The sequence below is a fragment of the Capsella rubella genome, unplaced genomic scaffold, assembly GCF_000375325.1.
Source record: "Capsella rubella cultivar Monte Gargano unplaced genomic scaffold, Caprub1_0 scaffold_7, whole genome shotgun sequence".
NCBI lineage: Eukaryota > Viridiplantae > Streptophyta > Magnoliopsida > Brassicales > Brassicaceae > Capsella > Capsella rubella.
The window spans coordinates 5,857,230-5,870,274 of record NW_006238917.1 but is presented as its reverse complement, the minus strand read 5'-3'; the positions used below and the strand labels follow the sequence as shown (position 1 = coordinate 5,870,274).

Sequence of the window (13,045 nt, the reverse complement as noted above, 5' to 3'; positions counted from 1 at the left end):
ACAAGCTATATAATGTTGGTTTTTTTAAAATGTAAATTATTTCATTTATATATAAAAAAATATGATATTATCTTAGAGAGAACGAACGGGAACAAAAAGGGAATGGGTAATTCAAAAAAAAAAAATATCTAAACTATTTCTCATCAAAAACAAGCCTATACCAAAAATTTGGAAACTTAAATTTAATTTTAACTTTCAAATATCAAATGACGGGTATGATACAAGAATATGAAATTTTAATAGCAAAAGTAAGTTTCACTTAAAAATTTCAAATATTGGGATAAGAAATAACGGAAAGGGAACGGGTAATTTAGAAAATAAAAAATTATTATCTTAACTAATTCTAATAATATACAAAATGGAATTATGGGTAACGGGCAAGCAGAAGACATACTATTTATTCATGTGGGTGGACCAAAATATTTCAATTTGTTGTAGGACATGCATAGTGAACGGGTTTGACTGTCCTGATATCTATATTTATGTTATTTTATTCAAAAGTTTTAATGTTTTCATTAGTTTATGTGATGTGATAGTTCACAAATTTAATTGATTTCTAATTTATCAGTCATTTAGTTCACACTCGATCCGAGTCTTATATCATGTCAATTAAAATATTAGAAACTTTATGATAAACATAGTATTTGCAACCAATCCCGCACGTACGTGCGGGTGCATCCCTAGTATAATATATAAAATCAATCCCTACTATGATATAAATCAATTTAAAAATAAAATAAAATCGCGAACACAACCAACGTACGTTCTACTACTCACAATCACCATTCTTTGAACGACTTGACAATATTTTGTTCTCTATTATACAAGCATATAGTTCATGTGGCTAGCTAGCTATCCAGGGCTATCCTGTCTACTACACATAGATGATCGATCTAAATCTAATCATTTACTTAATTAATTAGAACACAATACTAATAAAACAATGTGCCTATATATATACATACGTATACTGCATTGGTTTCACAATTCGCCACAAGTTTGCATTTTCTATTCTCTCTAAAACCTTTAAGTATATAAAACCCCCTAAATATCAAACATGTCTCGCTTCGTGATCCTCTCCGTGACTCTCATCGTTTTCATAATCTACTTATCAAGCTTTTCGAGAACAGAAGCCACTCCGCCAGCCAGATACCAAAACTACAAAACGTACGTGAAAACGGCATGCAACTCGACAATATACCCTACAATGTGCTACAGCTCACTGTCCTCCTACTCCTCCACCATCAAGTCCGACCCACTCAAACTATGCACAACTTCGCTCAACCTCAACCTCAAATCCGCCAAAAACGCCTCATCAGTCATCTCTAACCTTCTTCTAAAGGCCAAAGCCGCCAAAAGCCGTGAGGTCCCTATCCTCAAGGACTGCTTGGACGAGATGAAGGACACCGTGGACGAGCTCAAGCAAGCGGTCGCCGAGATGAAGTATGTCAGAGGCGGAGGAAAAACTACGGAGGAGCATTTGAAGAACGTGAGGACGTGGGTGAGCTCGGCGTTGACCGACGAGAGCACGTGTACGGACGGATTCGAGGAAGGGAAAGTGAATGTAGAGACGAAGAAGAAGGTGAAGAAGGCTGTTTCCGAGCTTTCAAAGACAACAAGCAACACTTTAGCCCTTCTTACTCATTATTTAAGTTACTGATCGATTAACCATTATATATTTTCAACTTTCTCTTTGCGTAGCATGTGCATGTGTACGTTTTATTTTATTTTATATCATAATTAGTTATATAATTTCCAAGTTTTCACACCATGTACATGTTTACGAATTAATTGATTCGCAAATGTTTACACAAGAAAAATGTTTTAGAATATATGAGTTGTGGATCGTTTTGAAATGTTTCACACAAAAGTGTTAGAGATTTGAAGAATTTAATCAAAAACTCACCATTAAAAGGCTTTTGAATTTGTTAGTATTTTTTTATTTTTTTTGTTGTGACAATCGAATTTTGTAGTATTTATCCAAGAAACGTTACGTTAATTGTACTGAGAATCTTTCTAATTTAATAACGAAGCATCGTTGAGGTTAAAAGTAAGTACGTACCACCAATACTTTGGAAGAAGATTAATTAATATACTATTTTAGTATTACGTCTTCCGTGGCGTATTCTCATGGTACTATGGTCCCAAACTGTAACTATTGTTAATTTAGAGATAATTAGCAATGACAATCATAAAAATGAAGAGGATCGGACAAGATATGGTCCGACATTTCTTGACAAATGGGAGTTGACTGAGACATCATCATTTTTTGGATTTGGGTTTGTTAATAGATTTGTTTAGGGCCGATTATTTTTATTTTTGTCGATAATAAGGCCCATTAATCTATTTTGTTGTGGGATTTTATTTTATTCAGCCCATTTTGGGGAGAAAGTTATAAATAAAGAGATTCGTCCTCTAAAAATCCCCAAATGTCAACGTAGCTCTCTAAACCATGAATAATAATAATGATAACGCGGACACGCACTCTCCTGGGAAATCCCCCTTCAGCACGCATAACCTACGCACGCACTCTCCCGGGAAACTCCCCTTCGGCACGCATAGCCTACGATCGTTGTCTGACAGTACCATGAATAATGCGGACACGCACTCTCCCGGGAAACTCCCCTTTGCCACGATAAGCTCGTTGTCTGAGTGCAGTACCTTCCCGAAGGTAAAATCATCATCGTTATGGTCTCTTTTCATTTGATTTGATTCTCTTCTTATTAATGATTTTAAAATCGTGTTTAAAAAGCCCTAGATTCTGATTATCATATTTGTATCTCTCTCTTGTTGTGAACATAACGTGAATATATATATATATATATATATATATCATCAGTACTCTACCCGGCTGGATAAGGGAGAATTGCCGCGGGTAATCATCCTCTCCTTGTTGCTTCCTTTGTTTCATTCCCCTAATCTAATCTATTAATGTTATTGTTTCTTCACATATTTAGTTTTGGTTTTACCTACTTATATCTCTTTCTTTTGTACTGATTGTTTAGGTTTCCAATTTTGGGCTAAATGTCTCCTTTGAAAAACTACGAAAGTGGTAAATTGATTTATTACGCTCTTCTAGTTTCTTGTTGTTGGATCTTGTGTTAGGTTAATAGATAGTAATAAATTAAATGGTTTCGTGCAGTTGGGTTATTTGTGTTGAAGGATACGACTCCTCCCTTCCTGATGATGATATCAAGAAGGCCTTGAAAGATCACTTCGGCTCATGTGGAGCTATCCTTAGAGTTGACATGCCCGGATTCTTCAGGTTTTCGTTTCTCTTTCTTTCTATCATATCGTTCCTTTTAAGCTGGAACAAAACCATTTATATTATATATGTCTTTTTTTTTTTTTTAATTTTGTTAAAACAGTTTTGCTACTGTTATTATCATCGGAGATGATGCAAATGACAAGGGCTTGGAACTTAATGGAAGTGAGATGGGTGGACGGAAACTATCTGTTACTGTTGAGCCTTGGCCAGAGCCGAAAATATTGGATGTTCCCTATGGCGCCTTGTAAGATGACGGACGGAGGAGTTGAAACGCTCTGCTCTGCTCTTTGGTGTTTTCAGATCGTGATACAATGCAACTTTACCCTTTTGTTTCCTTCTTATAAGAATTGTTTGTGTGTGCCTACAATAATACAATGCAGCCCTCTGGGTCTTTTTTTCTTATGTTTTTCTTCTGGATGTTGTTTAAGTAAGCCCACTATGTATGTGTGTGTGTGAATGATTGACAAAAATTTACATTCCCTCTGATTTAGTCCCAACTTGGCTGACCAAAATGAAACAATAACAAGCCTGGCTTAAAAAGTTTCCTTGAGATTGCTTGTCACCTTTACTCATATATTAACTATATGCATATAGGCTGATTTCACCTTGGCTCATATATGTAAACTGCATACAGAGAATACTGGACCTGAGAGAGAGATTACCAGAAGCTGAGTTCTCTCTTTCAAAACAACCACTCTACTCATTTGGTTTTTCAACATTCTCATCATCGCTCTCTTTTTGTCTTCGCTTTCTCTATGCTTCTTCTCTCCACATCTCTATTCCAGTGACCATAATGGTGCCTTATTTATTTCGTTTTCATATCTGAAGCAGCTAGCTCTTGTTTTTTCTTCCTTTTTATACAGTTGTTAAGCACACAGCATATGATATATCAGGATTGTAAATTAAATAGGTGCACGGAGTACATACCTTTCTGCATGCAATATCGCATACGAGACTCTTCAATTGATTGATCAGCAAGATTCAAGAATCATCGGTTTGTTTTTTTCTTTTTCTTTGCATGCCTAATATTTTGTAGTTGTTCTTGTATTTCTTCATCAAGATCATGATAGAACATATATAAGCTCTCCGCACTGATGAGATGATATGCTATGTAAATGAATAAACATTTCAGTCACAAAAGGGCTTCATCCTATCCTGTTATCTCCTACCATAGTAATTCCGTTGGCACATACATGCCATCTAGTGATAGAAGCTGAAGGAAGTTGATAGAGACATTATCTTTTTTTGGATTTGTTTAGGGCCGATTATTTTTGTTTTGTCGATAATAAGGCCCATTAGTTTGTTGGTTTGTATTTGAGTTTTTATTTATTCAGCCCAATTTGGAAAAAAATATAAATAAATAGCTTCGTCCCTCTAATAAATCTCTTGTCAACGTTTCTCCATGAAGAACGCGAACACGCACTCTCCCGGGAAACTTCCCGACGGCATGGACAGTCTACGCTCGTTATATGGCAGTACCTTCCCGAAGGTATATTATCCTTATGGTCTCTCTTTGATTTGATTGATTCTCTAATTAAACGATAATATCTCCTTTGAGAAACTACGGAAGTGGTAAATTAAACTATGGGTGTGTTGGCAAACTATTACATTTTTGAAACATAATTGTAAAGTTAGTACATTTACTATTTATAATTAGCAAAATAGTACAATTTTACTATTTCAGATATCTGTATAGACATACAACTGTACAGTAACATATTATTGTAATCAAATATTTGTACAAAGAGAAACAACTACAAATAAACATATTTACACATAAACAAATATACATACATAGATCAGAAAATATCTGTACACATAAAATATACGTGTATATAGACCGCTGTACGGATGATTTTCCGTACACCGACACACAACTGTACATAAGGATAGCTGGACGTATCAAAATTTGTTTGAAAAAAATTTGAAATTATTAAAAAAAAATGCATATCAAATTATAGAGAAAAAAATATAGATTTTTATGTAATTAAAATTGTATAGAAAACAAATATATTTTGATGAATAGTTTAGTTATTGGATTTAAGGAGATTTTTAATAGTGTCTAAATAGTGTTTAAATAGTAAAAATGTATTAGTTTGCTAATAGTGAATGTACTACTTCTACAATTATGTTTCAAAAATGTACTAAAAATCCAATTAATCCTTAAACTATTATGCTCTTATAGCTTCGAGATTTGATTTATATATATGTTGATGTGCTATGTTAGCTATAATAATAATTGGTCTCCTGCAGTTGGATTATCTCTGTTGAAGGATGCGACTCCTCCCTTCCTGCGGATGATATCGACAAGGCCTTGAAAGATCACTTCGGTCCATGTGGAGCTATCGTTAAAGTTGAATTGCCCGGAGTCGTCTACAGGTCACTTTTGCTTTTTATTTCTCTGCGACAACCTTAATTAATTACCCTTTTTAAGGTAGAACAAATAAAACCAGTTAAAAAATGATGTCTTCTTTTTGTTGTTGTTGTTGTTTGTTAAAACTTAAAACAGTGATCATGCTTCTGTTATTATCCTCGGAGATGATGCAAATGACAAGGCCTTGGAACTTAATGGAAGTGAAATGGGAGGACAGAAACTAACTGTTACCGTTGAGCCTTGGCCAGAGGTGAAAATATTGGATGTTCCTTTTGGCGCCTTGTAAGATGGCCGACGGAGGAGTTGAAACGCTCTGCTCTGCTCTTCTCTTTGGTGTTTTCAGATCTTGTTACAATGCAACTTTACCCTCTTTTTATTTTATTTCTTTCTTTGATCGAATTTCATTGCATGCCTAATTTTTGTAGTTGTTCTTGTATTTCTTCATCAAGTTCATGGAATATATATAAGCTCTCTGCACTGATGAGAGATGATATATGCTATGTAAATGAATGAACATTTCATTCACAAAAGGGTTTCATTCTAGAAATGGTGATACTGGATACATGTAATCTTCTCTATGTTCTTTCGATTTAGCTTACTTAACATGTTCATATGTCTTAACACGCCACTCTAATTCCTTTCTGCTGCTTCAGAAATTGTATGCTCAAGAATTCCACACTGTCATGATATTCACCATGTGAGAGAGTTACATTTGTGTCATTACATTATTCACTTTTCTTGAATAACTTTTATAATTTATTGATGTGCTGATCACTAGCTAGGCTGATAAGCCATATGTGTTCATTCATAGTAGTTATTTACAAGGTGGACGGTATGATTGGGTTAATTTGTTTGGTTAGAGAGGTCCTAACTCCTAACGGTATGATTTGACAGTTAGGTATTACAGAGGATAGAGACGAAGAAGAAGGTGAAGAAGGCTGTTTCTTAGCTTTCAAAGACTACAACAAGCAACACTTTATCCCTTCTTACTCATTATTTAAGTTACTGATCGATTAACCATTATATATATTAATTCACCTCTCTCTCTTTGCATGTGCATGTGTATGTTTTCTTTTCTTTTATGTCATGATTAGTGATATAGTTTCCAAGTTTTCACACAATGTGTAATGTTTACGAATTAATTGATTCGCATACAGTACATGGGTACGTACGTGGCCATGATTAGGTTTACCGTTAAGCTTAATTAGATAGCATCTTTGCAAAATTACACACAATAAAAATGTTTTAGAATGTATAAGTTCTGGTCGTTTTGAAATGTTTCACAAAGGCTTTTGAAATTTGTAGTATTTTTTTTCAAGAAACGTTACTTGTTACGATAATCAGAATCTTTCTAAGTTAATAATAAAGCATCGATCGTATCGTTGAGGTTCAAGTACCAGTAGGAGAAAATTAATAATTTAGTACGTCTTTCGTGGCGTGTTCTCATGGTATATATAGTCCCAAATCGTGTAGCTATTGTGTTAATTCGAGATAATTAGCTTTGACATCATTAAAACGAAGAGGACAAGATATGGTCGGCTTTTTGAAGCAATATATTTCTTCTGTCTGAGAGCACTACGTAAGAAAAGTGTTATGCTTTAAATATTGGATTCAAAGTATTATATATAGTACCGAGGCTTTGAGTATTCAGTACTAAAGGGATCAACATGTCAGAATGATTCGTATTTCATAACCCAGGCCATGATGATCGGTTCCAGCTGCTAGACCATTTCCCATTGACCTTATGACTTTTTTCTTATCATATAAATGTGTAAATGGAGATACTTTTTCTTATGATTTGCACAAAGATAATGAATGTGCGCATGCATATAGCCATATACATTGATCCTTTTGCAAGTGTTCACATCTTGTCCAATTTTTTTTTATAAAGTTATTTTATTTAATAATTGAACCAGAGTTAATTAATTTTTTTTATTCTTTCTCTCAACCAAAGCTTGCCATATTCCAATATTTGAGATAGTCCATATATTTTTCCTATTTTGAAATACTGATAAAAATAAACACCAAATGCTTCAACTATGAAGACCCGTAGATAGAAAATACAACGACGCGGCAAGAAAAACTGAAATGACTCAGAACCAAACCAAAGCACATCTCTTCAAAACCAAATCCAAGGAAAAACTCTGTCCCCGAGACCAAACCGTTTTGAAATGTTTTCAATGCTTGGAAGCAAAGTCATTGATGAGAGCCAAGGCATTGCTCGTCTCTTCCGCCACACTCACAATGTGTGTTCTGATTAAGCTTTTCAGCTCCCCATCCATGGCTTTTCCTCCGAACCCGTCAAGACACGTGGTCTCATCCGTCAGAGCTGCGCTTGTCCACGTCCGGACATTGCTCAGACAGAACCAAAAGTCTTCTCCGCTGTCCCCTTCCTCCAGATGCTTCAGTTCCTTCAGCGACTTGCTCAACCTGTCAACAGTGTCTCCCATCTCCTCCACACAGTCCTCTACAGCCTCGTGCTGCCTCTTAGTTATTCCATTATAGTCAGTCATCCCTGACACATAAGTTTTGGCTGACTTTGCTCGGGCCATGCTTACGGCAAGCGCTGTCTCAGCAAGTTTACGTGGCTGCTGCTTGATCTCGCTTGCATATGAAGACAGAGACTGGAAGCATCTCTCCGGATATGACGTTGTCTCACAAGAGGCTTTAATAAACTCTGTATCACCACCACTTGCTTCCTCTCCAAGGTTTCTGGCCATGGTTATTGCTGCAGTGGAGAGAAACAGAACAAAGAGAATCAAAGAAAGCTCAATCCTTCTTGCCATTTTTGAATTTAACAACTAAAAGTGGGAGTAACAGTAAAAGGGTTCAGGAATTTATAGAGATAAGACTAATGAATGTGTGAATGCAGATAGATACATTGATCCTTAAATCCTTTGCACAAAAAGCAATATATATCTATTTTAAGAGAAAAAAAATGGGAGTTGGTTGAAATATCAATAAATGTGCAGCAATGTGAATACCAATAACAGAGGATAAGAGCTGTAAACTGTTTGTCTTCATCTCCGACATATTTGGATCCTAGCTTTCTAAACATTGCAACTGGTGGGTCCTAATACACGTGACCAATGACTAAACCCATGTGACTGAACCATATGAAGCACTGGTCACGAGAAGGAGCTTATCAATTGAATAATGCAGAGGAAAAAAGTATAATTCTAGTGATGACCCTGGTTTAAGTCAAATCTTATAGAAGACATCCCACGAGAATCTACGAAGCCGAAATCATTTCTAACAGCTAACCAATCAGACGCGTTCACACAGGTCATGTGATCTTTTTTCTCTATGAACAAACAAGTCCCACCTTTGTGTGTAAAAGATCACTCAATACACTATGACATCACATGGGGATGATTTACGAAGATAAACTTGTACGTACCTGTTAAGTAGAACCAGTTTATGTCTCTAATCCTCGATCCACCATCATCTGCCTTACTCTCTCAACATCCTCTGCTCTCTTCGCCTTACTATAAATTCTCATCAACAGTTCGAAATTGTGTTCGTTATCAGGTTCCAACTCGAAAAGATGTTGAGCAGCAACCTCTCCTATATCTGCATTGCCATGGAGATAACAAGCGTATAACAACGCTCCCCAAACAGTTGGACCAGCCTCAAACCCCATCTCTTGAACAATCATTGAGTAAGCCTCTTCCACCATCCCTGCTCTTCCGTAGAGATTCACCATACATGCATAATGTTCCATCTTCGGGTCTATCCCGTACTCCTTCGACATCAGAGAGAACAGTCTCTCTCCAACTTGGATCATTCCTGTATTAGCACATATAGATAGAACCGAGACAAACGTGATACCATCAAGTCTAGCATTAGCACGCTGCATTTGCTCAAAATATTTTAAACCATTGGAATCTTTAGAATGAGCAGAGAGAATAGCATTCCAAGATACGGTGTCTCTCTCGGGCATCTGATCGAATATGAAGCAGGCTTGACCCAATTGTCCCCTTTTGGAGTAAAAAACAATCAAAGCATTCGCAACCGATAACTCCCACTCTATTCCTCGCCTAATTACCCATCCATGTAACTGACGCCCATGCTTGAAAGACAAAACACGAGCCAGAACACTGGAGATAGCAACCTTATCAGGCTCAATCCCATCTTGAACCATTAGACGAAAAATGTCCAACGCCTCAAGTAATAATCCGTGATGAAGGTAACCAGTTAACATGGAGTTCCAGGAAACATAGTCTTTGTGAGGAATCATATCAAATACATTCCTTCCTTTAACAATATCCCCACATTTTGCATACATATCAACAAGAGCATTTAGCACATAGACATCGTATCCGAAACCTGCCTTAACCAAATCACGATGAATTGCATCTCCAATCTGAATAGACCCAATTCCTGCACAAGCTTTTAAGACGCGTGGGAAAGTGAACCGGTCTGGTTTGACCCCGTCTTCAGCCATCTGAAAGTAGAGAGCCAAAGCATCTTCGTACTGACCCAATTCCGCGTAGCCTGATATAAGAGAGTTCCAAGCGAAAGGCGACAATTCTCTCTTAGACATTCGATCGAACACCTCGTGTGCAACCTCCGTGTAGCCACAAGACGCATAGAGCCTAACAAGCTTCGATGAAATCCCCAGGTTATTGCGCAAGAGGTAGGGAGGTATAAGGTGATGAACTCTAACGCCATGGTCAATGGCTCTTAAGCTGTAGCAAGTCTCGAGAAGAGAAGCGAAAATCTCAGGTTCGCTGAACGAGATACCTTTCTGAGCGGAGGTTTCGAGGTCTGTAATGACGGAGTCTAAAGCTTCGAGTTTGGTCCGGTGAATTGATTGTTTTCCGATCAAGATTGGAGTGGGAGATGGTTTGGTGAAAGAGAGGGAAGTGAATCCGTTGTTATCATATTGATTTTGTCTTTGTTGCTTCAACTGTTGGTGATGTCTGGGTTTCTTTTTCATTGAAGAAGACGATACAGATGGATAAGAGAAGCTTGGTTTGTGTACAACGATGCTCACCATATTCTCTTTTCTTAATTTTTCTTTCGATAAATAAATATGGAGGGAAGCAGAGAGCTTATGTAAAATATATATATTAATAGATGTTAATAAAAGTTACATTTTCTTTGTTTTTCTTTTGAACCTTATGATGATGATAGTACAAACAAAACGATGCAATGCGTATTTGCATAGTGCATCAAAAATTCAAGAGTAGTGAACAAATTTTCAGGAAGAATTTTCTACCAAACTTGAACCGATAGTGGACTTTTGAATTACATGCCGACTCTCCTTTTTCAATTGCTGCACATAAGAAATTGCAGGTGTTAATACAAATCTTGGTCTACACCAAAACATTGATTGATCTATGCATAGAAGTTTTATCTAAACATATGCCTCATGTCCACATGATGCAAACAAGTAACACTGTATTTTTGAACTGAAATGCAGAGAGAGGGAGAGCAAATGTATACCTCAAATGAACTGAAAATAGGTAGAACGTGTTGTTGGAATATGTCATCTACTGTTCCTACTGCATTAATCTGCACCAAAGATGAAATAAAATCAAATATTTATAAGGCATTTAAATCAAACATTATCAACAGCTTCTCCAACCAAAATATCAACTAAAGAAAATGAAGATGGATGAGTTTTTTTAAATGTTTGCAAAATAACTCACAGTGTAAAGTTTTCCTTTATTTTTGTAGTAGTCAATAACAGGACGATTCAAGCCGTTAAAGATTTTCAGACGCTTCTTCATTGTAGTTATATTATCATCAATCCGGCCCTGTAAACAGCAAGGAATTTGGTTTCATGGTACTGTTAACTGAGTAATATTACAAGGGAAGTATGTAAAATAGAGACCTGATTACGGTTCAAGACGCGTGTCACCATCTCTTCTTCGGGGCAATCGAAGAACAGTACGACATCAGGGTCTGCTCTTATCTGCAATAGTATCAAGGAGCTATTTCATGTTCAAAGATTTGTTTCAAGAGTAGAGGGAGAACAGACTGAGAAGATACTCACTATGCGCTCAAATGCAACGCGGTTCTCCTCAGTTCGTGGAAAACCATCAATGAGAAACTTGCGACTGTCACTGGATTCCAGCTCTCTCTGTATTAGTTTGACTGTAACTTCTGAGGGAACAATTTTCCCATCTTTAATCAAGTTCAGAATCATATCCCTGAAAATGAGATCCCTTCATCATGAGACGGATAACAACAAACTTTTGAATACACTAGGAAATATCAAAAGTTCACCGTTCCTACCCATTTTTAGTGTTCATTGCAATTTCTCTCCTGAGCAAATCTCCAGCACTAAGATGTTGTAAACCAAAAGTCTCAACGATCTTTTCGCATTGTGTGCCTTTTCCACTTCCAGGACCTCCTGAGATAGTTCAGATCCATCAGAGCAAATTCAAATTCTATTTAGTATCACACTTCATATGAATGGAAAAGATAGATAATGTGGCCCTTGATTAAAACAACACGGGAGCTTATCAGCATCAAATAGAAACCAAGATAGATCCAACTCCTAGGTTCCAACATTATCAAACACCAGAATCGAAAACTTACCTAGTACAAATGTAATGAACGGAGCTTTCTCTTTCGGCGGCAAATCTCGTTCTTCCTGTGACAAATAATAAACACAATCAACGGCGAACAAGACAAAAACAAATTGATCAAGCTTTTCCTGATTTTATGTACCGGATTAACTGCGTCTGTTGCAAAAGATTCCCCAACTTTGAGACCAAAAGCTGCCTAGAACAATGAAGAAATAAGTAAAATGGAACTGAGTCAAAACCACAAAATCAAAAGAGGAAACAAGACAACGATTCTGAGCGCAATCGCGAATGAGAATCGAACCTGGTTGAGCGTAAGGGATCTCGATGATGATGAAGAAATCATCGGAGAAAGTAAAGCCACGCGTCTCCACATCTTCTTCTTCTTCTTCTTCCTTCACTTGTCTGCGATTTTCCTTTCTTTCAGGTTTCGATTTTGGATTTTTTCAGATTACAGCAAAATAAATTATGTCGTCGGGAAACGGATCACGGAGAATATAATAATGTAAGAAGCAGTGCGCCAAATTAATTCTTCTTCAACGTTGTTCACATCTCGCGACACCGTTTTGGTGGGATTTGTGTTTTGTATTTCAGCTTTTAAGCGACCTGCGAATATTTATTAAGCAAAAAAAAAACTTAGGAATAGGTCAAAAACTGAATAATAAGTAAATGACTCAGATAAAAAGTAAATGAGCAGTTTTCCATTTAAGGACGCAAACGCTGTGTCGTTATGCCCTACCAAAAACAGCACGTGCTCCACCCGAGAGTTTTGGCTTCAAGCCTTCCTATACTGTATATACGATACCAATTACCACATGGCATGGGGCAGAGATGGACTAATTTGGGATGGGATGGGACAAGACT

The 13,045-nt window shown here is 36.7% G+C and overlaps 5 protein-coding genes across 5 annotated transcripts; 2 read left to right on the top strand and 3 right to left on the bottom strand.

Annotated features, from left to right (window-relative positions):
• Window positions 1-1,009: 1,009 nt before the first annotated feature.
• Window positions 1,010-1,790, top strand: LOC17879241 (pectinesterase inhibitor 4). Its single transcript, XM_006285349.2, has one exon. It carries the CDS (start codon window positions 1,058-1,060, stop codon window positions 1,658-1,660), a length of 603 nt encoding a protein of 200 aa, XP_006285411.1. The 5' UTR covers window positions 1,010-1,057; the 3' UTR covers window positions 1,661-1,790.
• A 705-nt stretch (window positions 1,791-2,495) lies between these two features.
• Window positions 2,496-3,754, top strand: LOC17877788 (nucleolin 1). Its single transcript, XM_006284798.2, has 5 exons — window positions 2,496-2,671; window positions 2,840-2,875; window positions 3,006-3,052; window positions 3,143-3,265; window positions 3,369-3,754. The coding sequence occupies exons 1-5, from the start codon at window positions 2,588-2,590 to the stop codon at window positions 3,514-3,516; spliced, it is 438 nt and encodes a 145-aa protein (XP_006284860.2). The 5' UTR covers window positions 2,496-2,587; the 3' UTR covers window positions 3,517-3,754.
• Window positions 3,755-7,611: 3,857 nt separating this feature from the next.
• On the bottom strand, window positions 7,612-8,728 carry LOC17879939 (pectinesterase inhibitor 7). Its single transcript, XM_006284485.2, has one exon. The coding sequence runs from the start codon at window positions 8,426-8,428 to the stop codon at window positions 7,820-7,822; it is 609 nt and encodes a 202-aa protein (XP_006284547.1). The 5' UTR covers window positions 8,429-8,728; the 3' UTR covers window positions 7,612-7,819.
• On the bottom strand, window positions 8,279-10,709 carry LOC17878614 (pentatricopeptide repeat-containing protein At4g25270, chloroplastic). The gene is made up of 2 exons (XM_006282722.2): window positions 9,043-10,709; window positions 8,279-8,370 (listed from the first exon to the last, which is right to left on the bottom strand). The coding sequence occupies exon 1, from the start codon at window positions 10,642-10,644 to the stop codon at window positions 9,061-9,063; it is 1,584 nt and encodes a 527-aa protein (XP_006282784.2). The 5' UTR covers window positions 10,645-10,709; the 3' UTR covers window positions 8,279-8,370; window positions 9,043-9,060.
• On the bottom strand, window positions 10,680-12,787 carry LOC17880121 (probable UMP-CMP kinase 2). The gene is made up of 9 exons (XM_006284291.2): window positions 12,486-12,787; window positions 12,327-12,380; window positions 12,195-12,249; window positions 11,889-12,006; window positions 11,647-11,803; window positions 11,485-11,565; window positions 11,300-11,407; window positions 11,094-11,162; window positions 10,680-10,923 (listed from the first exon to the last, which is right to left on the bottom strand). Exons 1-9 carry the CDS (start codon window positions 12,555-12,557, stop codon window positions 10,849-10,851), a joined length of 789 nt encoding a protein of 262 aa, XP_006284353.1. The 5' UTR covers window positions 12,558-12,787; the 3' UTR covers window positions 10,680-10,848.
• Window positions 12,788-13,045: the final 258 nt, after the last annotated feature.

Bases quoted from the DNA above. Each gene is read 5' to 3' on its own strand.
- LOC17880121 (XM_006284291.2), bottom strand. From the start codon at position 12,557: ATGTGGAGACGCGTGGCTTTACTTTCTCCGATGATTTCTTCATCATCA. The intron at 12,007-12,194 runs GTAAGTTTTCGA...GAACTATCTCAG, and splicing joins GTTCATTACATTTGTACTAG to GAGGTCCTGGAAGTGGAAAA. The intron at 11,804-11,888 runs GTAGGAACGGTG...TCTCATTTTCAG, and splicing joins GCAATGAACACTAAAAATGG to GGATATGATTCTGAACTTGA.
- LOC17879241 (XM_006285349.2), top strand. From the start codon at position 1,058: ATGTCTCGCTTCGTGATCCTCTCCGTGACTCTCATCGTTTTCATAATC.
- LOC17878614 (XM_006282722.2), bottom strand. From the start codon at position 10,644: ATGGTGAGCATCGTTGTACACAAACCAAGCTTCTCTTATCCATCTGTA.
- LOC17877788 (XM_006284798.2), top strand. From the start codon at position 2,588: ATGAATAATGCGGACACGCACTCTCCCGGGAAACTCCCCTTTGCCACG. The intron at 2,672-2,839 runs GTAAAATCATCA...ATATATCATCAG, and splicing joins AGTGCAGTACCTTCCCGAAG to TACTCTACCCGGCTGGATAA. The intron at 3,266-3,368 runs GTTTTCGTTTCT...TTGTTAAAACAG, and splicing joins GACATGCCCGGATTCTTCAG to TTTTGCTACTGTTATTATCA.
- LOC17879939 (XM_006284485.2), bottom strand. From the start codon at position 8,428: ATGGCAAGAAGGATTGAGCTTTCTTTGATTCTCTTTGTTCTGTTTCTC.